The 22,662-nt window shown below is 51.7% G+C and overlaps 10 protein-coding genes; 6 read left to right on the top strand and 4 right to left on the bottom strand.

The window, feature by feature from the left end:
- Positions 1 to 484: 484 nt before the first annotated feature.
- FFUJ_03882 (uncharacterized protein) lies at positions 485 to 878 on the top strand (the record flags this gene model as incomplete). XM_023572897.1 has 4 exons in its annotated part: positions 485 to 504; positions 562 to 628; positions 680 to 747; positions 800 to 878. 4 exons carry the CDS (start codon positions 485 to 487, stop codon positions 876 to 878), a joined length of 234 nt encoding a protein of 77 aa, XP_023426939.1.
- Positions 879 to 1,191: 313 nt separating this feature from the next.
- On the bottom strand, positions 1,192 to 1,711 carry FFUJ_03883 (uncharacterized protein; the record flags this gene model as incomplete). XM_023572895.1 has 2 exons in its annotated part: positions 1,192 to 1,336; positions 1,389 to 1,711. The coding sequence occupies 2 exons, from the start codon at positions 1,709 to 1,711 to the stop codon at positions 1,192 to 1,194; spliced, it is 468 nt and encodes a 155-aa protein (XP_023426938.1).
- A 941-nt stretch (positions 1,712 to 2,652) lies between these two features.
- On the bottom strand, positions 2,653 to 4,518 carry FFUJ_03884 (related to cell division control protein/predicted DNA repair exonuclease; the record flags this gene model as incomplete). Its single annotated transcript, XM_023572894.1, has 1 exon — positions 2,653 to 4,518. The coding sequence occupies one exon, from the start codon at positions 4,516 to 4,518 to the stop codon at positions 2,653 to 2,655; it is 1,866 nt and encodes a 621-aa protein (XP_023426937.1).
- A 490-nt stretch (positions 4,519 to 5,008) lies between these two features.
- On the bottom strand, positions 5,009 to 5,467 carry FFUJ_03885 (uncharacterized protein; the record flags this gene model as incomplete). XM_023572893.1 has 2 exons in its annotated part: positions 5,009 to 5,407; positions 5,465 to 5,467. The coding sequence occupies 2 exons, from the start codon at positions 5,465 to 5,467 to the stop codon at positions 5,009 to 5,011; spliced, it is 402 nt and encodes a 133-aa protein (XP_023427217.1).
- A 950-nt stretch (positions 5,468 to 6,417) lies between these two features.
- FFUJ_03886 (uncharacterized protein) lies at positions 6,418 to 7,011 on the top strand (the record flags this gene model as incomplete). XM_023572892.1 has 2 exons in its annotated part: positions 6,418 to 6,868; positions 6,917 to 7,011. 2 exons carry the CDS (start codon positions 6,418 to 6,420, stop codon positions 7,009 to 7,011), a joined length of 546 nt encoding a protein of 181 aa, XP_023426936.1.
- Positions 7,012 to 8,734: 1,723 nt separating this feature from the next.
- Positions 8,735 to 10,183, top strand: FFUJ_03887 (related to proline oxidase; the record flags this gene model as incomplete). The annotated part of the gene is made up of 1 exon (XM_023572891.1): positions 8,735 to 10,183. The coding sequence occupies one exon, from the start codon at positions 8,735 to 8,737 to the stop codon at positions 10,181 to 10,183; it is 1,449 nt and encodes a 482-aa protein (XP_023426935.1).
- Positions 10,184 to 10,412: 229 nt separating this feature from the next.
- Positions 10,413 to 11,133, bottom strand: FFUJ_03888 (Protein CGI121; the record flags this gene model as incomplete). XM_023572890.1 has 3 exons in its annotated part: positions 10,413 to 10,730; positions 10,788 to 10,910; positions 10,981 to 11,133. 3 exons carry the CDS (start codon positions 11,131 to 11,133, stop codon positions 10,413 to 10,415), a joined length of 594 nt encoding a protein of 197 aa, XP_023426934.1.
- Positions 11,134 to 13,169: 2,036 nt separating this feature from the next.
- Positions 13,170 to 16,372, top strand: FFUJ_03889 (related to transcription activator protein; the record flags this gene model as incomplete). XM_023572889.1 has 4 exons in its annotated part: positions 13,170 to 13,745; positions 13,805 to 14,509; positions 14,561 to 15,635; positions 15,687 to 16,372. The coding sequence occupies 4 exons, from the start codon at positions 13,170 to 13,172 to the stop codon at positions 16,370 to 16,372; spliced, it is 3,042 nt and encodes a 1,013-aa protein (XP_023426933.1).
- A 561-nt stretch (positions 16,373 to 16,933) lies between these two features.
- FFUJ_03890 (related to zinc finger protein) lies at positions 16,934 to 18,009 on the top strand (the record flags this gene model as incomplete). XM_023572888.1 has 4 exons in its annotated part: positions 16,934 to 17,000; positions 17,054 to 17,152; positions 17,202 to 17,566; positions 17,617 to 18,009. 4 exons carry the CDS (start codon positions 16,934 to 16,936, stop codon positions 18,007 to 18,009), a joined length of 924 nt encoding a protein of 307 aa, XP_023426932.1.
- A 1,063-nt stretch (positions 18,010 to 19,072) lies between these two features.
- Positions 19,073 to 22,313, top strand: FFUJ_03891 (probable kinesin-related protein KIP3; the record flags this gene model as incomplete). XM_023572887.1 has 4 exons in its annotated part: positions 19,073 to 19,127; positions 19,177 to 19,216; positions 19,266 to 19,385; positions 19,436 to 22,313. The coding sequence occupies 4 exons, from the start codon at positions 19,073 to 19,075 to the stop codon at positions 22,311 to 22,313; spliced, it is 3,093 nt and encodes a 1,030-aa protein (XP_023426931.1).
- Between the last annotated feature and the right edge of the window lie 349 nt (positions 22,314 to 22,662).

The raw sequence follows: 22,662 nt of genomic DNA, 5'->3' as shown, positions 1-22,662 counted from the left end.
GGGCCCAGAGGCCCAGAGACTGTAATTTAACATTTTAGAGTGCAAGACGGGAAGGCTGTCAAAACCCAATATCATTTGCCGACTCGTAACGGAACGTGCCGGCATAACCGTCGCTAACTAGGTAGTGATTAGTGCAAGCCCAGTACTGTAACAAGCAGTGTAAGAGCCAACAACCAGTGGGTATCAGTCAGTAAAGTGTCTGTTGGAGGTGCCAAGACTGCTGTACGGTTAAATCGGCCTTGGTGCACGGGATTCCCGTTATTACGCCAAGGTCACAGCAAAGAGCCAAGAAGGATACAGATCATCTGGCGTCTCGTCTCGTCTGCAACTGCGCCCCCTGTGACCCTCTCCTTCCGCTCCAGATGGATAGCCAAAACACGCATGGGGTCTAATAATATAACTTGACGCTCTCTCTTCCTGTCTCCAACTCTGCCATCGCATCTTACACACTTCACAAATCTCATCATAAACCACATCTGTCATAATGGATCCCAATCAACAAGGGTAAGCTCTCTTACACAAGAAGAAGAAGAGGGAAGAGGGAAGCTAACATCTGGAAAGCTACTACCCTCCTCAGCAACCTCAGGGCTACCCCCCTCAGGGCTACTATCCCCCTACCGCTCCGCCTGTAAGTTCATGAAGCTCAAGGGGAAGGTCACCAGTTTCTGACAATGCGCAGATGCAGTACCAGCAAGGCCCTCCACCACCACAACAAGAAGAGAAGAGCCACGGCTGTCTATACACATGGTAAGCATCACTCACTCTCTACTGCTCTACCAATCATACTAATAAACTACAGTCTCGCTACACTCTGCTGCTGCTGGCTCTGCGGCGAGACCTGCGAGTGTTGTCTTGAGTGCTTCGACTGCTGCTGTTAAACCCTGTAACAAACAACAACATGGCTTAATTCACGGATTCTAGCGTTGCATTTGTTCCAAAGCTCGGGGAAAAGAAACGCATTCTCTTTTTTTCTTTTTTTTTCTTTTGTCAACATGTTTTATCTAGCTATCATACGACAGATGAAAGTCTCGTCAAAATACCACCACATGCAATGATAACCTGTTTTCACGTGTTTGTTTAATTGGGTGGGGTTCCCACTCTGCAGCTCTGACAATTGACGTTTGTTATGCATTGGAAGTACCTGTTGCTCATTAATAAAACGAAGTTTGTAATAGTGAAGGTGAAAGGTAATTACTCTTGGCTTTGCTCGTCTTTGATCTTGGTGCAGTCGCACTCAGCGGGACATGCTGTAGCCTTTGGCTTTATCGTCGATGAAGCTGTGAGATTTGGCTCTCTGCATGGTCTGCATGCTGCGTTGGTCAAGCACTGGGCGTATCTGAGCGTGTCAGCAACATGCACAATAAGCCTGATTGGTATCATGGACTTACTCATCGCTGTTCTTATCTTTTATCCTTGTACAATCGCATTCGACTGGACATTTTGCCTGATTACCTGTTGTAGGCGTCGGTTCGTTGACGACGATTATCCTGACGAGGCCTGTTGAGATTGTCTCGGTGTAAGTGCCCGCCGGCATAGTTCTGTAGTCTGTTTGAGGACTCATTGCCCCAAGCATATCGGTAGGTACATCATTGTCCCTCGGTATATTCGCATGGTGCTTGAGAAGCGGCTCTTGATGACTTTCATCTGATCGCGGGATACCCTCTGCGACACCCAGAAGCATCAGTACGCCAAGTCCTTGAAGAGACAGCATGGTTCAAGCAGTATCTCAATGAGTGGTCTTCGTGTGGTGGGCCGTCTTGTGTGAGTATGATCATGCGAATCTCAACTCAGTCCCAGTGGTTTGGTCCTGGGTTTATGTAGTCACCCTCCCTAATCACTTGATCTCACACAAACAGCCGTTGCTTTGATCACACTCTGCACACGATTCTGCGCAACAGAACTTCTTTCATGGTAGATAGCGGTGCTTCGCCGGATCTGGCAGAGTTCCTTGGTCGCTGGGCAACCTCAACGGTTGTATCACCACGATGCTGATGCGACCAGCGTGGTAGACCACGCGCAATAGTCTTTTACATCATGGCACTACTGTGATCTGGTCCGTGTCAGCTGAAAGAGTGAATAAGTGTTTGTGTTTGTGGTGGTGATGGTGATATTGTGTTTGCACAGTCTATGGTATTGGTAAGCAGGAAAAGTTCACGATGATGTGCGTTGCTCTGGAGCATCTCAGCACTCCCTGGGCCGTATCGAGAACTCAGAACCTCATGAACATCGCGTATGTTCGCGATAGCAAGCCTCAGGTTCTGCTTTAGAAAGCAGAGCCGCGTGCCCGGAGCTTCCAACCGCAGCTATCTTGGCTTCAGCCTCAACCCCAAGACTTCACCATATCATTCAATACCCTTCCTTCGATCGTACAACCTCGCCGCGCTGCCCTGATCTCTGTCCAACACCGTTACCATCAGTACCACGCCCATCACCACACCTTATACAACAACCCTAATCCTATTCCAGCCCTGCGCCTCGCAATATCTACTCAACTCAGCTCCCCATCGCGAAAATGTCTCGGCCCAACACCGTTACAACCACCCATAATTCACCGAACGGCAATCCCAAGCGAAACGCGAGGAAAAAAACAGAACGCTTTGTATTCTATAGGAAAAATTCCACTACTCAATCATCGTTTATCCAAACACTTTTTTACTTCTTATCACTGACACTTTGTTTCCGTCGCAGCACAAAATCCTTCATCCGTGACACGCCCCTCCAAAACGGCCCGTCCACATCAACGCCATAAGCCTCCATCACAGAGAGCACAGCGTACGACTGCATCCACACCAGCACGATGAAGTCAAAGATGTGCACGAACCACCAGAAGTGCTGGCTTCCCAGCGGACACGCGGCGTACTCATACTTCCACTCCCATGATTCCTGGTCGAACCAGAGACTCAACAGACCGGCGTTTCCGCCAAAGTCGCCCATCATGCTGCGGACGGTGATCTCGCGTCGGCCCGGTATGCCATCGGTGCCTGGGATCTTGAGATCTTGTGCGTCGGACCAGGTTTTTACTTCCCATTGACGCTGGGAGGGATCTGTGCCGTTTGTCTGGTTGATGTAGTGGTACGTGTCGCAGCCGGCGTGATCGTGGCCGTTGAGCATTAGACCTGCGCGGCCGTAGCCACCGCCTGGGGCTGTTCTCTTTGAGCTCATGCCCCAGATTCCTTCCAAGAAACCCCGACTGGCGTCGGAGCTGAGCTGGTTTTGCTCTTTGAGACCTCCGCCGTCTGCTGCAGTGTGGAAGTCGAAGAAAGGAGCGTCAACGCAAATGCCTGCAGGCTTATACATTGGGATATGCGTGAGGATCAGAGTAAACTGACCCTCGTACTGAACAGAACCTGCGGTCGAAATGACGTTGTTGATGAAGCCGTATGTCGCATCCTGTAAAGGAAGAGACTTCGCCGGTGTATCAAGGTTCATATCGTTGACAGCAACAATGCGAAGCTCTGGGATGACTCGTTTCGATTCGGGGTTGGAATCAGAGTACATCGTAGCTATCGTCTCGGGATCTGTGATGGGCAGCTCGAACCGCAGCTCATAGTTCGCCTTTCCAAAAACTCGTTCAAAGCGCTCCAATCGCTCCTCGGTCAAATCTCCAGCGTATCCAATATCATGGTTTCCTGCCACGTTGAGCATTCTCTTTTTCCAAAGCTTTGCTTCATCGCTACCATCCAAAACGCCAGAAATGTTGTAATCGTTGCTCGGGTTTTGCGCCAACTCGTCGGACAATCTCTCGGTTCCCTTGAACACACGGTTCCAGAATCGTCGGCCTCGCTTCTCAAACTCCTTGTCGTCGATCCATTGACTACCAACAAGATCGCCCAGGACCGACACATGGGTAGGGTTGGACCACCAGTTCACTTGGCGGTAGATATGCGCCAGGTAGAAATCGTTGCCCCATAGATCAAACCGCTTGCGCTGCGACATGAGGTAGTACGGGAGATCCTCCATGATTATATCGACAATATCGTGTATTATCTTTCGCACTCGCTCGCGGAAGCACCAGTGCGTCGTCTGAAACGTCACATGCTTGAAAACACTCTGCACATGGGGGAAAGTGCCCAAGTAGTTTGTAATGATCGAGGTATCGCCTTCTAGCTGAGGATCTCCCAGCGCTAGGAGTCGGAAAGGCGCAAGCTTAGCATGATCGTCCGCAGTCGGCTTCGAGGGCCAGTGGAACTTCTTGGTCAAGTCATAAGCCTCCTGGCTATCTCTCGACTCAACCGGGAATGCGCATCCCTGGACGATGGGGAAGATGTAGAGGTAGATTGTGAATGCTATCGAGAGCGGCACCAGTAGGCCCAGGCCATGGCGGAGAAAAGCCACGACTTTCATGTAGTCGACCTCATGCGCAAGCCACGTCGGTAGTGTTTTGTTAAGGCCAACGGGACGTTGTTGGGAGCGGCGCAACGGTTTGGTCGTGGAAAGGAGAGTCGGTGTTGGTCCCTGGTTTAAGGTGCTGTACCCCTGGAGAATTGACGACACGTGAAGTTTAAATGGCTTAGTCATGCGACTTGGACCCCTTTTTCAGGGAGAGCAACGCCGCATCATTGATTCAGCGAGTCATGTAAGACGGAATTGAAACAATGGCGAGTTTCTCTATTCTTAAAAATATGCTTGGTTTTATTTAGTAGATTGTCTCTATTCTGGCGTCGTGATATTTCGGTCAATGCGACCCAGAGGTTTTGGCCTGCAATGCTACCTACCCTGATGATCTTTACCCAAGCTCAGCTCATCCTTGTTGGTCGCTATGTAAAGCGTTCAATTGGGTATCTACTTTAATATTTTTTTTTTCAAAACTTCTCGATAATTCCGTAGGCCCAGTAGGGCGTCGTACGACTATGTTCCTTCCATGAGAGCTCCATGGTGTCGTCCTCAGGCGTGTTCTTGATGAGTCTCGCATCAGGGGTGTATCTTACCCCAAGCATCCGGGGGTGGGACAGTATGCCGCCGCAGAAATGTCTTCGAAATCGGATGAATCTCAAGATTCGTTGCTGAATTATTCCTCATAAAGCTCCTCATCCTCCTTTGGCCACTCCACCTCAAACTCCGGCTCATCACCCTCCTCGTCCAGCACCGCAAAGGCAAGAAGGCTGTTGTTCTTCAGTCCCAACACTGTCGGCGTCTTCTCTCCATCGCCCGTCTTGAGTTTGACCCATCCGCTCGTGGGGTCATTCGGCGTCTTCAATGCGCCAAACGCAAGGGTCGAGTCTGCATCGTAGGTAGTCTTCTCGGAAGAATCAAATGACTTGGTAAGCCCATCGGGGTATCGTTCGATCAGAACATTGAGCAGTTCAGTGGCGGCACTAGAGAAGGGGGCGAGGGCGTCTATGAAGAGATAGATGGTATGGATGCCGTGCTTGAAGCGCACCGAGATGTTTGCGTCATCGACGTCAGTCTGAGGTATCATTAGCATCGAGGCGCATCAGAGGAGGGCGATCTGTGTATGTAGTACCATTGTGTCGATCTTGATACGAAGGTTTGGGAAGACGTCAGAGTTCAAAGCTGCCTCGCTTTGTTCTTCATGAGGGGCATTGAGACTCAAATTGGCGGGGGCCAACCGCGGCGCAGCTCAGCGCGACATCACGTGAGAGCGCGTACAGGAGGGACACAGGCAGGATTTGAACGCTGTCACTCTATTAAGATGTATGGATATCCCAGCTTCTTGAGATGGAGCGTAGAATTGCTGTCCTATAAGAACTAAACTATCGATACGTCATCGTCAAGGATTTGTGACAACTCAGCAGCAAGATCCAGGAACGAGAGCAAGGCATAAAGTGACAGCTTCTAGAAGCCGAATGCTACCCTGGAACATGACCCGAAAATGGATGTCGAAAGAATCATCTGGCCGGCCACGGGCGTACGTTATTGACTTGAGGAAATGAGCAACTGAAACTCACTCACTAACAGCTGGCCTACTCTATAGAATTTGTTTCGGAGTATTGAAACTGGCCATTTGAATTCTCAAACATTCTGAAAACTGCAGACGGCTGCATCTCAAGCTTCATGTGAAGACAGACCGTGCGTGGATACTGTACTAATGCATGAACACACTGTCCATCATGACATGAGCCTCAAGTTCGCATCAGGCAAGCATCGAAGCGAAGTCAATTCAATTACATATTCAAATCTCACGATACAAGAACATATCTCTATCGGGCCTTCGCCTGTCATCTTTTTATTACCAACTCCAACCCCAAGCACAACCCCTCTTCTTCATTACCGATTCCAAGCGGCGCCAAAAAAACAGCATCCACCGCCGGGATTGCAAACTCCGGCTGGCCTTTCGTTCTCCGCATCCCACCACCGAGACGAGACTCCACTAGCCGCAGAGCCTCGCGACAATCTCGGCCTTCTCTGAAAACAGGAGCACAGCCTAGAAACAAGATATTCCCAGTCTTCACCACAATGGCCGCCGCTCCGCCGACCCTGACGCCGTCACCCCGGCCCGGCGCACCAATGCCAATGCCCTCAGATCTAACGTTCCCCCAGGACACGAACCCGCGCCTGTCCATCGCGACGCCGGTGCGGCTCATGCTGGGAACAATCTCGTCAGCAGTCGTGGGCTTCTCGCTTGGTGCGACACAGGGCGGACAGATGGCGCAGCTGCGGTTCCGGGCGGAGCATGCGCACAAGATGCCCGACACGACGACAGGGTGGTACTTCTACCACAAGAGCAAGAATTACCACGCCATGCAGGGCGGCATCCGAGAAGGCTTCCGCATGGGTCTCAAGACGGGCTTCTGGAGCTTCCTGGCCTTGTCGCTTGAGAGCACGGTCGATCGATATCGCGGGGCGAGCGACATGTTTTCTACGACGATAGCTACGCTTACAGTCGCCGGCGCGTTTTCTCTTTGGCGTAAGTGGTCAATCCTTTTCTTTCTCTCTCTTTAGGTTATCTCTTTAGACCTCGGCTTGACTAAGGGAAACGGTATTGCGCAAAACCCCATATGGGGAATGCATGGCGTTTTGGGAGCTTTGATGATGGAAAGCGACGGGTAGATATTGCAAGCATTGCATGATGTGGAGCAGGGGTTTTTCTTTTACATTACATTACTTTACTTTGCAGGCGGCAGAAAGAGATGAGCTAACAAGCGCCGATGTTCGGCGTGTGCATCTAGATCGCCTGTCACTCACAACCGCCGCCCGGACCGCGCGATACGGGTTGTTGTTTGGTCTTGCGTACGGTGGGATTCAAGATGTGCTTGGCTTAGCCCGAGGCAGACCGATTGGGTATGTCGAGTTCTTGCGAGGTCGGAGGTCAAATACAAGGGAAGAAGATGATGCTCGTCCAGCATTGTAATGCAATTGGGTTCTTGAATGTACAATATACAAAATGTAGATATATCACGACTTGGTCAATGGTTCATAACTTATCGCACTGACCAGAGAGACCAGCACAGGGGAATAAACATCCATTGGCGCAAGATCAATTCAGAGATAAAAAAAACATGCTAGTGTCGTTGTTATCGGGGCCCTCCGAGTTTAGGACTCTCTAGGTAAACGCCTCTCCCGTAGGCCAGCCCAGGGCCAGCGGCTTTGGTCGGTCATTTATGGAGACATCATCGATAAGCAAACGCTGCAGAATGCTTCTAGCGAGATCGAACATTTTTCTCTCTCTCGGTTGCAGGCCATTGAGATACGGTAGCAGAGCCCCATTCGTCATCCATTGGATGGATTGGATGTCGGCATATCTTATCCATATCGCCTTATCTACATAAAGTACCGAATGGCAAACAACACATCATCGTCAGCCCCCTTGCACATCATTGACCAACAATGGAAGTTGGCTGTGAAAGTCAGAGACACGGACACATCGTCATCAAAACAAGTCACAAGACGTCTCAGGTCTCAGCACAAGCCAACCCAACACTGTCAATCTCAAAACAGTTAAGAGAATGCTGGTGATGCATCTCCAAGGTTTCCCCACAATGCCCTGTGCTTGCTAGCTTTGCCAGTGTCACCAATTACATAACACGTATTTACTGGGATCGCGGCCTGTTGCGGCAATCACAGAAACCAAGTCAAACCAAACCAAACCAAATCCCCAGCTTCCCAATCTCCCCAATTATCGTGGGCTTGCACCCCCCACGCCCCTCAACGGCTACTTTCGGCCATTATGGTGACGCTGAAGCTAAAATGAGCCACGTGACGGCTGATAAGCTCCGTACAGCTGGGTCCCTTTTCTTTTTTTTTCCCTTCGCCTGCAGTCCATTTTGATAGTCACGGGCCGGTCTGGCTCGGCCTCTGCGGAGGACCGGGGGGGCCCCTTGGTATAGCGTAAACATGACCATGAATGACTAGCTCAACTGGAGCATGCTGGAGATCAATGGCGAATTTTTTATTCTCTTTCTGCTGTGGAATGGGGGAAGGCTAAACAAACAAGGCAAGGGAGATATGAGTTATCGGGCTGGAGATAGCGCCACCTCCCTCACACGCCCCAGCCCAGGCACAGACCAGAGTTACCAAGCACCGCAGTCAACCGACACTGGCACTGATAGTCACTGCTCTCTGAGATGGATATAATAAGCTCTCTGCCACCCATTGCCCATCCCAACAAACCCAACCAGATAGAACCTAACTTGACTTGTCTTGCATCATCGCTCCGTAAACCGAACCTAACATCAACACAATCACCATCTGGATCCCTCCATACTGATCCAGCATCTCCATCCAACTACCAACCTAGGACCTTCAGCTCAACACCACACACACATCTCATATAATGAGCTCGGCCCTTCGGCGAGGGACTGCCCAGCCCCTTCGCTGGGCGACTGCATCCAACGCCATCACCATCAACACACTCCGACCATGCCTCACCATCACAAAGACCAACATGGTAGCCCGCCGTCACATCCACTCCTCTGAGCGACGCACAAACACCATCGTCGAGCAGCAGCAGATCCCCGATCCTCTTCCTCCCATCGCTCCCAGCAAGGCGCCTCTCTCCGTTCTTCCTCTCATCATGATTCTCCGATCTCTCGCCACCATGACCGTCTCCTCCTCGCCTCTGCTCCTACCTCCCTCTCTGCACGTCATGGGTATTCTGGCCAACACCACCAACCCTCTGCTCAACCCCGACAAGAACCCTCTTCTGCGATATTTCCTCAAGAAGACCTTTTACGCTCAGTTCTGCGCAGGCGAGAAGTCACCCGAGATCAAGAAGACTATCGATGGACTCAAGAACATTGGTTTCACTGGTGTTATTCTGAACTACGCCAAGGAGGTTGTCCTCACCAAGGATGAGGGCGAGGGTCTGAAGAACGGTGCCATGGAGACCGACGAGTGCATTCAGAACGAGATTCTTCCCTGGGCCCGAGGCACCCTAGAGACTGTCCGACTTGCTGAGCCTGGTGACTTTGTCGCTCTCAAGTTTACTGGCGCCGGAAGCATCGCTCTTTACCAGCTCAAGGACCGTCTTCCTCCTAGCCCCGCTATGTACAAGGCCATCGACTCGATCTGCCAGCTTGCCCACGAGCGAGGTGTCCGCCTCCTCTTCGACGCCGAGCAGGACATGCTCCAGGACGGCATCGATGACTGGACTCTCGAGTTCACCCGCAAGTACAACAAGGGACTTGGCGAGGCTGTCATCTTTGGTACCTACCAAGCCTACAAGAAGAAGTGCCCCGAGGTCCTCTCCAACCACCTGAAGCTCGCTCAAATCGAGAACTTTGCTCTCGGTGTCAAGCTTGTCCGTGGCGCTTATCTGAACTCTGACCCCCGCGAACTCTTCCACGACACTAAGGAGGAGACCGACGCCTGCTTCGACTCCCTCGCTGCCAGTGTCCTCACCCGCGAGTGGAACATTGACGTCAAGGGTTCCGGCGAGTACCCCGCTGCCAGCCTTGTCGTCGCCTCTCACAACGCCGAGTCCGTGCGACGAAGCCGTGCCATCATGGAGGCCGGCCGAGCCAAGTCCGACATTGCCTTCGCCCAACTTCAGGGCATGGCTGACGAGGTCAGCTGCGAGCTTGTCGAGGCTGGCCAGTCTGACAAGACCAAGATTCTGCCCGCCTACAAGTACCTTGTCTGGGGAACCACCGGCGAGTGCATGAAGTACCTCCTGCGACGCACACACGAGAACAAGGATGCCGTCCAGCGAACGAGGGGCAGCCGGGATGCTCTCTGGGCCGAGCTTGTACGACGATGCAAGAGCGCCGTCGGCTTGGCTTAAAGAAGTAAAAAGAACAAAAACTAAAAAAGGGAAAAGGGAAGAGAAAAGAACTTGATATCAATGTCTTTTATGTTTCTTTTGTTTTGCATCATGGGTAGCGATCAGGAGTCCAGGGCGTCTAGCACCTCAATATCCGAGATAGATCAAGCATAGATGAAGAAATGACTTACGTTTTAGTCTTTAACGAATTATTTGATTGACTGTGAAGCTTTTGACTTGGCATTGTGCTTCAGACACCCCTTAGAGCCATTGCGCCGATGACGAGTGACTCCATCTCCTTCTGCTTGACCTTTTCATCTTTGATATCGTCCAACCACTTGAGTCCGTTCAACTTGTAGTACTTGCGCACCTTTGGTACGTCAGTGGTGGAGGAGATTTGGTCATCTGTGATGGGTAAAGCCTCTCCCTCAACATTGGTCTTGAGATGCTCCCAGATCTGGTCATGTGTCAAGGGCTCAGCACCATCTTCTCCAGGGAACGTGACCTTGACAACGATGAGGTCTTTGGTAGAAGGAGAGATGCCATATCGACGGTAAGCATCAGCAATCTGAGCATGAAGTGTCAGCCTCAAACGAAGACATGTCGGAACAAGGGGTCACATTACGTTATTAGAAGAACTCATTGCACAGACAATCTCGGAGTGAACGTTTGGAGTCCTGAGAGCGCCATTCACAGCCGTCGACGTAGCCTTAAACACAGCGGATAATAATTGAAGCCGCGAGACAACCTGGTGATGATGCTCCGTATTAATGGAAAATGCCCTATACCCAAGTCGGGTACTCCGCGGCGGAACTCACCACTGAGGCATCGATGAAGGCGTACTCGAACTGGGGGTTCCGAGCAAGCAGCTGCTGGTGCAAAAAGGCCGAGTTCTGTACGTCACGGAACAGGGCAACGTAGACCTTGTGCGAGTTTGGCAGGTGTTCGAGAGAGACTATTTCGAGAGCCATAGTTGCTGCTGGCCAGGGCCTGGAAGCCGATAGAGCCGTTGTAGTTGGCTTGGCAATGAGCTCTTGGCAGTTGGATTTAGAAGGCAACACAAAAGTTCGCTTAAGAGAATCTGCTGATTTTCGTAACTTAATTTTCTCTTAGGGATGAGGTCGTGCGTAACGTTGTGATGGTGGTTTGAGCAGTTTCGATCTTGGGTTTAGTTTAGTGTGGAGGGGTAAAAAAGAGTGAGATCTAGTTATGGGCTGTGCAATTGGTAGCCCGCGGACAGCGGGGTACGTCAACCAAGTCAAGGGTCATTACATGTTTGTTATACTGTGTTCGTACTGTATATTGGCTATTTGCTCGTCTTTGACACTACGATAACTCAATTTTGATGCTGTAACACGTCACGAAGTGAGGAGAAGCCGACCTTGATATTCCACGTACAGAGAGAGAGAGTTATGTTGGGATCATGTCTGGGACCATTCATCAATTGCAATGGCTAAACGTTTTCCACGTTATCCATCAACAAGCCAGACTCAATCGCCTCATCCGTTTCACCCACGCTGTTCAAATGATCGTGGCCATCTCCCACCGTTGAGTTCTCGTAATATCCCCGATACAAGGCCGGCGCCACCATCATCAAGGTTGACAGACATATGCCGTCCGTAGCGGGAACGGGATCATCAACATCTTGGCTGCGCAACCTGAGAGGCTGACAGTGAAGGCTGAAAGGATGAACCTGATCAGCAAGGCACCGACATAACCAAAAGTCAATCAAAAGAACTACTAAGATAAACAGTCCTGGCCTGGCTTGGTCTTGGCTCTTCGGTACCGGCAGTAGGGTTGCATTTCCATCAATGGTTTCATTCGTCTAGGTTGCATGCAAATCATAATGATACGAGTTTCCCAGGAGCTGACTTTGCCCAGACTTGGTTTCCTCTAGGCTCCGCTCATCAGCTCGTTTTCCTTTGACACTTTGCCCTCGGTGACGAATCGTCATGGTCGAATTGCTTACGGTACCGCCGAGGTCGACCTTGTCACTTTCAGCCACAGCATCATTGCGCTTGTACGGCATCTTCTCCCAAGAAATCTCGTGGCTTGCCCAGAAAAAGACCACGGTCTAGACGGCCACGGTGGAGTCGTCTCCCCTTGCAGCGCCTCCTTGGCTCTCTGGTTCCTGTGGGAAACTCTGGCCTGGCCCTGTGAGTAGATCCGATGTCATACTCTGGGCTACGGAGAATTCATCCAACACACTCACGTTGTCGTGGCTGCCCTCTCCCAGTCTCCCAGTATTCTTCTAGAAGGACTCTCCGTTCCTCAAACACTAACGATATCTCGTCTCCGGATGAGTTATCTTCCATGTTTGATAGAGAGAACCTGTCTGTGCTTTTGCTCAGCGAGATGCGGGCCTTCCGTGCAAAGAGAGGTTGACGATGGGAATAATTCTGTTGAACGCCAACTCCGGGACAGATCTGTTAGTACTGTAAGGTTGGTAAGGTTGGTGTATCTATTTTAACTCGCCAAGCTAAGATGTGAACTAAGGCTGGATGGATGGTTACAACCTCAAGACATCCACCAGATCTGTCTGCTTATAAGACCTCGACGCTCACCAGCCTTATCCCTGCTTGATCCATCATACAATAACTGTGCATACTTTACCATCCATCCATATACAATTGCCTTGATTGTTCAAGCTCTTCAATATACAAAGAAGAACAGGAGATTTTCTACAGCCACTTAGAGTCTAGACCATTTCTTCTGCAGATCACAAGCAAATCATCTCATCTGTCCCCTCCCTCCCTCTCGTCCCGTCTCATATCCAGCTCCGCTCCTCGTCAGACTTCACGTCACATACGTCCACTGGGGTTCGTCGAGGCCTACACCTGCGCCTCCACCCAGTGTCGAGTCCCCCATACCCGGAAAGCCGCTAATGCACAGCGCATTCCCCGCTAGACCCATCCCCTGTACAGTGTCATTCTCAGTGCCGGCACCAGTACCAGCACCAGCCCCAGCAAGCCAGCGCCCAAGCTCGACGCCTCGTTCCCAGACCAGTATGATGGAGGCCGTATCCCAGCGCAACCTCAATTCCTCCATCGCCAACTTTTCAACTACCACGCCGTTGTCGTTGACGTCGCAGCCAGGCTCAGGTCCCCTTTACTGGCCCTTCGACGCCCGATCTTACCCTGCCCTCGCCTGGGCTCCTGATACATTTGCCTACAGCTGCAACCCTGCTCTCGCCGCTGTAAAGGCCCCTGCGACTGCGACTTCAACAAAACCCACTGGGCGCCGCCCGCGCCAGCCTGCCGCGATATCTCGTTGCACGGCCAGGACAAAGGCCAGCACCGCCTCTTGCACGAGCGCCAGCAACAAGAGCGCCTCGTCTTCCGCTACTTCTTCCGCTAGATCTTCACCTGCTTCGTCGAGGGGCATCTCCCCGCGCATCAAGTCCAAGATGCCAGGACGACCTCCCAAGCGGGCTGCTAGCAATGGCGAAGATGATGGCACGATTCAAGCTCCCAGCAAAGTCAAGCTTCCCAGGCTAGAACGTGGCCCAGACGACTTCTCCAGCGTGGTCAAGAACAGGCTACAGTCTTATACACGCACTGGTCAAGCATGCGACAGATGCAAGGTATGTCATAAAATCTCGGGCCATGCTCTCACAACATGCTAACGGCGCGAAAATTACAGGTTCGAAAGATCCGATGCGATGCACTCCCAGAAGGCTGTTCCCACTGCACCAACCAAAACCTTGAATGCTATGTCACAGATCGCGTGACAGGGCGCACAGAGCGAAGAGGATACATGCAGGAGTTGGAGAGGGAAAAGAGTGACATGCTCTCCCATATTCGTGATCTCGAGAAGCTCCTCGACAACAAGGGCGTCGAGGTCAAGCCCTGGGAGTGGTCACCTTATGCACAGTGCCCCCCCGACTCAAACTTTGATGATTTGGGCAACCCAATTCCTGACCCAAAAACTGGCGAAACATGGTCTCAAGTCGGCAGTGCAGTGTTCAAGGACTCTGGATCAGCCCCCAGCCTGTCTCCCAGCTTCCCTCGCACATTAGAGTCCCGCGCTCATGAGAATCATCTTGGTGTTGGAATGGACAGTGCTCCTCTCAGTTCAATCGGGGGTACGCGACTGTCAATTCTAGGGATGACAGTCGACCTCGCGTCCTTTGAGCCACCAGATGCGGAGGAGCCTCCAGTCGATGGCAAGGTGGCGCCGTCGTACGACAAGTCCCCGCAATCTTTCCTCCAATCCATCATGAGAGTCAATCCCCCGATGCAGGCTGAGATGCCTTCTCGCGAAGATGCCTTCACCTGGGCCGAGTGGTACTTCATGACCTTCTCCGCTTTCCTTCCAGTCCTCCACAAGCCTTCTTTCATGCGATTGGTAAGTTTTGTCTCACCATTTTCTTAAGCTTAATCACTAACAGCCATACAGTTGACCCGCATCTACGATGAACCTAATTTTGAGCCTTCAGTGGCGGAGCTTGTTACAGTGCACATGGTTTTCGCCATCATTTGCTTCCAGTATGGCACAAGAAACTGGCAGCAGGTTGACCAGCGCGCTCAAATGAATGAGCGCTCCAACAGTCACTACCATTTCGCCCTCAGCAAGTTCTTTGAGTTGACATGCACCCGAGACCTGGCTTCGGTCCAGGCCATGGCCATGGTCGTCAAGCATACCAGAGCTTTCCCCAAGCCCGGTGTTGTTTCAATCGTCGCCAACCTTGCTCTTCAACGTGCGCTCGAATTGAATCTGCACCGAGAGTCGAGAAAGCCAGGTGAGCCCAATAGTCTCCAACATGAGCTTCGTAAGAGAGCTTTCTGGGTCATTATGACTGTCTACATCGCTGTTACGGGACGTCGTGGCCGGCCGATGCCTATCACCGTCGAGGAATTTGACGTCGGCTTTCCCGAGCCTATCGCTGATGAGCTCCTCTCGGATGAAGGCGTCGACACATCCCGCGACATTCCTTGTCCTTACTGGCCAGGTATCGCGAGCTTCAAGATCATCCCCATATACATGGAAATGTACTCCAACATCTACAGTGTTCGACGGGATGCGCGAAACTATGTCAGCATCGTCAGGGCGCTTGAGGCTCAGATCAAGAAGTGGGAGGACGAACTCCCTAGCCACATGGTGATTGACCATGCTGAGCAGACCGAGCAAACCCGTCTCGCAGCTGTCTACGCCAAGACATGGGCGCTTGAGTTCCGTCTTTGCCTGCGACATCCTTCAGTGGCCATGACCAGCGACAAGGCCATGATGGCTGAGAATATGGCCATCTGCGAGGATGTCTCGCGCCAAATGCTTCACTGTCAAATGGAGATCCAGAAGTGCAAGTGCCTTGATACGACATGGTACCAGACTTCGATGTACACTGCAGGCACCTTTACCATGCTGGCTGCCATGTGGGAGAGACGTTTCGAAACGACTCCAGAGGCCATTGCGACGTTGCGGGAGGAGATGAACGGTTGGATCGGCATTCTTGAGGAAGTCGGCTCTCTTCTCGGTAAGTTCCAGTCTCTAGTTTGCAGATCAGTCAGCCCTAACAATACGACAGGCTCGGATTCTAGCATTGCTACCGAGATTGGAAACATCATTGACCGCACGATTTCGTGGATTGACCATGATATGCGTAACAAGGAGACAAAGAGTGCTCAGCCTTCTACCACACCGGAGGTCAAACAGGAGCCAACCCCAAGTTACCCATCTTCTCAGGTCCAGTCCACACCCACCAGTGGAGGGGCTCAAAGTGAAGTCCCTTCTACCAAGAGCTACTTTCCCGAGTCCGACCTGAACGGTCAGACTCCTTACCCAACACTCGCCTACAATGATCACCCACAAAACAACATGGCAGCTCCAACTTACGACACTGGAGCCATGTTCTACAACACATCAGCGCAGGCTACAGTCGCAGCTACCACATCGGCACTCCCGTCGTCTGTGGCGCAAGTGAACCCAATGCTCGCATTCTCACAGCCTCCCCAGGTCGCGCCTCAGCCCGACATGATGTGGCAGAGCCGCGGAAATACCTGGCATGACTGGACATCAGCCATCGCTGACACGCAAGATCGTTTCAGCGCATCGACACTCTTGACGCTCGGAGGCAGTACACGAGACGCCTCGACAGGTGCGGGCATCCCGGGCGTCACATCCAGCCCTTCGGCAAATGATATCAATAGCATTCAGCAGGGAGGCCAGTGGCCGCTGATAATTTTTGACCAGGTGGGACCAAACGGATCTTGATTTTGAAGGGGGAGCATTCACTGTGGCGTTTTGTAACTGGGAGTTTTCGCAATGGGTAAGAATCGTGATGATTCAAAAAGGCGCTTCAACAAAAAGGATTGATGAGTTATGTATTGATGGGGGTGGGATGGTTAAAAAAATATGCATCTTGGCATTGGAAGATGAGTTTGGATGATGCTGGTTTAGCTTCTGCTATATAAATATTTGCTTGACATTATAGACGTATATAATCAATGTATAATCACTACACACATCAAAGTTTACTAAATGCAATACTGCTACGCGTGGTCTCTCACTTCCAAGATGGGAACTCTGAAAAAAGTTGTTCTCGTGATGGCAAAGTCTAATATGTCCCGTCATTGATGCTTGGTGTTGAGGCATCCGCTCTTTTTAACCGGGGCTTCTCCGACGAAGCTACCCACTCTTTTTCGAGTCGCGTTCAGTTCTAAGCTCCACGTCCAAGATATTGCGATTCGACCATTATCAGGAACCTCTCTGTGCTCGAATTGACCGCGCACTATCCTCATCGACTTGCACTACATATCCGACATCAAAAGCAAGATGGGCAAGAAGCGACGCAGTCACGCTGACATCGAGGAGGTCCTCAGTCGACCCTGGTGCTACTACTGTACGAATCCTGCGGCTTGCGCTCTGATCACTCAATGCTAACATTTATCACAGGCGAGCGTGATTTCGAAGATCTCAAGCTTCTCATTTCTCACCAGAAGGCAAAGCACTTCAAATGCGACCGCTGTGGTCGTCGTCTCAACACAGCAGGAGGTACGTTTACAATCATCCGAATCCCACGAAAGCCGCGCTGACAACACAGGTCTCTCCGTGCACATGAACCAAGTCCACAAAGAAAACCTTACACAGGTCGAGAACGCGCTTCCGAGCAGACAGGGTCTTGAGGTGGAGATTTTTGGCATGGAAGGTATCCCCCAGGACATGCTCGATCAGCACCGCAACCGCATCCTACAGAATTTCCAGCAGGCGCAGAAGGACAGACAGATCGCGACGGGAAATCCGCTGCCAGGACAGGGTCATGCGCAGAAGAAGATCAAGACTGAGTCGCCGGAGGAGCTGAAGCAGAGATTGGCTGAGTTTCGAAAGAGGAAGCAGGAGATTGCTGCCAATGGAGGTGTTGATCCCGCTGCGGCTGCGAATACCGAGACACCAGCGCAAGCTCCTTTCGTGAGTTTCTCTTCTCTACGTCCTATCTTGGAATATGCTAATATCTGTAGAATGGCTCTTACCAGACCCCTCCCCAAGCATCCTTCGACCAACAACAAGGCTACCCCGTACAACCCCCCAACCCAGCCCAGCCCTACACCTTCTCCGCCAGCAACCTCCCCGCACGTCCATCATCCGGTGCGCTCCCCACGGCAGCTGGTCTACCCCAGCGACCGACACAAGGCGGATCTTGGAGCGGTGGTGCCGGCGACGATATTGATCAGATGATTCGTATGGCAGAGGCGGGTATCAAGCCAGCTGCGACCAAGGCGGAGGAAGAGGGTGGCGACAAGAAGAAGAAAGAGAAGAAGGCGAGGATGTTCTACGATGATGCGGAGGTTAGTCCTGAGGAGAGGATGTCGATGCTGCCGCGGTATGCGTTTGTACCGGAGACTGTGAGTTAGGTGGGGTGAATGTCTTCACTACTTCTTGTGAATTGGGGTATTTTTGTTGCATGGTAGGCGTTAGGTTGTAAACTAAATGGTAAATTGATGGTGATTTTTACTGGGAGACCTGTTGCGCTTCTGATGCTGTGATGTTGGGGTTTAGCGATGTCAAGGAAAGTATTTGGACTCCGCTCTGATCCCTATGTCATCTGCTGTTTATTCTGCTTTGTTTTGACTGTGGTACGTGTCATACACCTTGTTTGTTCTTGGAAGTTGGTAATTATTGTGATGGCCATATGCATGGGCCTCGTTAGTGGAGGCTGTAACACCGCCACCGGGAGTCTCAATCACGGCCCACGACAGTCCGCAATGAGAAAACGGCGATAAATACTTATTAAAGCGTGAATCAAAACCAGTTGAATTTCATCAGACTGACTCTGAAGAATCGCATCCCAACCACATTGTATTGTAGGTTGTTGGAAAGAAAAGTCGTTTTGATACAGGGTAAGGTAAAGCTAGTCCTCTGGCTACTATTACCAAGGGCCTGCCAGCATCTCGAGCTTTGAGGTCAACAACAATAAAGCCACAAATGAGTCTCCAACACATGGCAAATGTCTCCATAATATGACTCAAATTCCATTGTTTCATAGCTTCTCCAGCCTCACCTCCAGGGGCCAAAGAACACCCGCATGAATGCCACTTAGAGAACCCCTGATAAAAACGGAGCTAAGGCGTCACCACAGCAACACGTCCGAAAAAGGTCGAAAAACAAACCAGACGTCACCTACAACCGTGCTCGGCAGCTCTGAATTGATTTCTCTACAACTACCGCCCGGCTCGTAGTCTACTACTACTACTAACTAACGACAACAGGTACACAGAGCTATTCGTCTTTGTTTTTATTTTTTCGTTTCTTGTTCGAGTTCATTTTCGAACATTGTTTCTATGATCATCTGCTCTGCATCGAGCGTGCCTTTCTTTTTAAGCTTTGTTTACTCCTAACGGCTTCACTGTCGATTGATACTGAGGTGGAAGAGCTCGTGACTTCACCAACGTCAAGAGTCGAGCGAAGAAGGATATCATGGCTGTCATGGGCGCTTCAGCTGCTGCTGGGCAGAATTCGATCACTGTTGCTGGTATGATATACGCCCGTCGACTGCCATGCGAAGCTGACCGTTATCACAGTTCGAGTTCGACCTTTTACGATTCGAGAGGCTGCGCAACTGTAAGCAACACGCCAATATTGTGTAGTAGGCTTATTAACGGCGTGACAGACAAAAGAATGACGACGGAACCCTCTTCCTCGGTGATGGCTCTCTCGCCGCTGCGCCTACGCCAAAGCTGCACCAACGCGGCATTCGAAACGTTATTAAGGTTGTCGATGATCGTTGTTTGTACGCGCATCGTCCTCACTACAACAAGCACAAACGCTGACCCAAGACAGAGTCTTTGATCCTCCCGAGGACAGCCCCGTTCAGAAATTCTCCCGCTCAGTCCTACCCTCATCGAAAAAGGTCAAAGACCAAGTTTTTGCTTTCGACCGCGTCTTCGACGAAAACACAACACAGTCCGATGTCTATGAAGGCACTACTCGAACCCTCCTCGACAGCGTCCTCGATGGCTACAATGCGACAGTCTTCGCCTATGGCGCCACAGGTTGCGGAAAGACACATACCATTACTGGTACATCACAACATCCCGGTATTATCTTCATGACCATGCAGGAACTGTTCGAGAAAATTGAGGAGCGCAGCCAAGACAAGGTGACGGATCTAAGTCTGAGCTACCTCGAGATTTATAACGAGACCATTCGTGATTTGTTGGTTCCTGGTGGGAGTAGGGGTGGATTGATGCTCAGGGAGGACAGCAACCAGGCTGTCACTGTGTCTGGATTGACGAGTCATCACCCCAAGGATGTCCAGGAGGTTATGGATATGATTGTCCAAGGAAACGAATACCGCACAGTTTCGCCTACCGAGGCCAACGCTACTTCTTCCCGATCACACGCCGTTCTCCAGATCAACATCGCTCAAAAGGACCGATCAGCCGGTGCCAGCGAGCCTCACACCATGGCCACACTCAGCATCATTGATCTTGCTGGTTCCGAACGAGCATCCGTCACCAAGAACCGCGGCGAGCGTCTCACTGAAGGTGCCAACATCAACAAATCCCTCCTCGCCCTCGGGAGCTGCATCAACGCCCTCTGCGACCGTCGACAGAAGCAGCACGTTCCCTACCGAAACAGTAAGCTTACTCGACTGCTCAAGTTCTCCCTCGGAGGCAACTGCAAGACTGTCATGATCGTCTGTGTGTCACCATCAAGCGCCCATTTCGACGAGACACAAAACACCCTTCGATACGCCAACCGGGCCAAGAACATCCAGACCAAGGTGACGCGGAACGTCTTCAACGTCAACCGCCACGTCAAGGACTTCTTGGTTAAGATCGACGAACAGATGGCCTTGATCAACGAGCTCAAGGCTCAGCAGAAGGACGCCGAGGCCATGTTCTTTGCCAAGTTCCGAAAGCAATGCGACAAGCGGGATGCCATGGCTCGCGAAGGAATCCAGCGATTGCGCATCGCCTACGAGAACTCTGCTCCTGAGCGTCAAGAGCGTATCACCAACATGAAGCGTCTTAAGGCTTTCGAGCGCCGTATCGGTATGCTGTCCGGATGGATTGCTGCCTTCGACACGGTCTGCGATGAACGAGGGGATGAAGATGCAATGCCAGAGAACCTTGTCGCTATCCGAAAGACCGCACAGGGCATTCTCGTTGAGTTGGAGAACAGCCGACATCATATCCATCAGAAGCTGGAGAAGTCTGCCTGGGACCGAGCCATCGACACAGCTCTGTCGCATAGCTTGCAACAACTTCAAGGTATCGAGGGTGCTGATAACGGAGAAGCCGACAACTTGACCCGCGAAGCTGAGCTGATCAAGGCCAACTTCAATCGCGAGGCCTACCGGGAAGTCCTTGAGCAGGACAAGGCTGGTGATGCCGCCATGATCCAGATGCTCCTCACGGCGCAGTTCGACATTCTCGCATCACTTTCCGATACGCTCGGCATGGGTGAGGAAGATGCCGTCGCTCACGCGAAGGAGATGATCAACCGTCTCCTCCAAACCGGCTTCACAGCTGCCGGTCAGGTCGTCAAGCCTGATGGCTCCATGCCCGTCATCGAAGTCTTCTCGCCCAGCAAACGAGGCACACCCAAACGCAAGAAGGCTATTGCGATGCACATCAAGCCTGTTTCAGCCCCCAACTTTATGCCGGCGCATAGCGACCACGCTCCTGTCAGCCCCATAAAGGGATCCCCACGAAGACGTAAGGTGTTGGGAGCCTCCAAGAAGGGCGTCAGCTTCACGCCAGTGAAGGCTAAGAAGAAGGGCGGAGTCCGTTGGAGGGACGATGAGACGGAGGAGGGCACATTGGAGGACTTTTCGAAGACACCCCAGAAGTACAACTCTTCCCCTGCGATTCCCTCGCCTGAGAAGCCAATTGTCGCACCTATTATGCCTTCATACCTGGAGCCCGAGACATCGACTGTCGAGGAGTCGAGCCCAAGTCTCGAGATCCCGGAGGCCAGCAGCTTGGGTGCGAAGCCTAGCAGGTTCCAGGCCGGTTTCCTTTCTAAGGGACCTAGACATTCCCTTGCTGATGGATCACCCAAAGCACCCACCATGACACTCAAGCTCGAAGCTTCACCCGATATTCAACGAACACCACCCCTCCGATCGCTAGATGTCACTAAGAGTGGCAATTTCTCACCATCGCCATCGGGGCTCGGTATTCCTAGAGCGATTCGACGACTGCCCACGATACACGATGAGAACAACCCTCCCGGATCTGGATCTGACTCCGAGACGAGCACTATCGATGCTCGAAAGCTTCAGACCGCCCTCCGAACCGCCATGAAGGAAAAGGCTCGTAGAGCGAGCATCATGGCCGGTACCACAGCATCCAGCACCAAGCGAGTATCGTCAATGGGATCGTTGCCTGAGCGTACGGGACCCAGGCCTAGTCTGCCTGCGGCCCTCGCCAGTAGCACCAACGGTATCTCTCGACTCCGCCGAGGTAGCGCTGAGAGGAGACGAAGCCCCCCGATGGCGTGCTCCCCAAACGACTTCAAGATAGACATGGCTTTGACACCTGGTCAAGCTAGACGCATGAACATGAACAACACAGCCACTCGAATGGAAGGTCCAGGATCAAGCCCTCAGGGTGGCATGGCGGGCAGTGCGCCGCGACGAATTACCATTGGCATGGGAAGCGGTGCTGCTCATCGCAGACAGGACAGCAGAGGCTATACCCTGCGATGAGCGAGCGATCGATATGAGGAGGGTGAAACGTATGTACATAGATTGAGATTGAGATTGCCTTGATGGCCTTGGATGGGTGCGTGCTTGATTGTTTATGAGCCCGGAGTTACGGCTACGGCGTTTGGGGCATTGCATGATCTATGTAGATTGGTATGATATGGCATTCTTAGTGTATCAACACAACTTGAACATAGCTCTTTCGTCATCGCGTGAACCTATCGCCGAAAGTCTTGTATCAATGGCCCCGAGTGATGCAATTGGTGTATTGGGATGGGCTGCTTACTCTCTTCCGAAAAAGCGATTAAGCATAAGCCATAGCGCCACACCGGATTTGGGGTTGGCTTTTTAA

Source organism: Fusarium fujikuroi, chromosome FFUJ_chr02 (genome assembly GCF_900079805.1).
Source record: "Fusarium fujikuroi IMI 58289 draft genome, chromosome FFUJ_chr02".
NCBI lineage: Eukaryota > Fungi > Ascomycota > Sordariomycetes > Hypocreales > Nectriaceae > Fusarium > Fusarium fujikuroi.
Note: the sequence above shows the minus strand (reverse complement) of the source record. Positions and strands in the feature narration are given on the sequence as shown.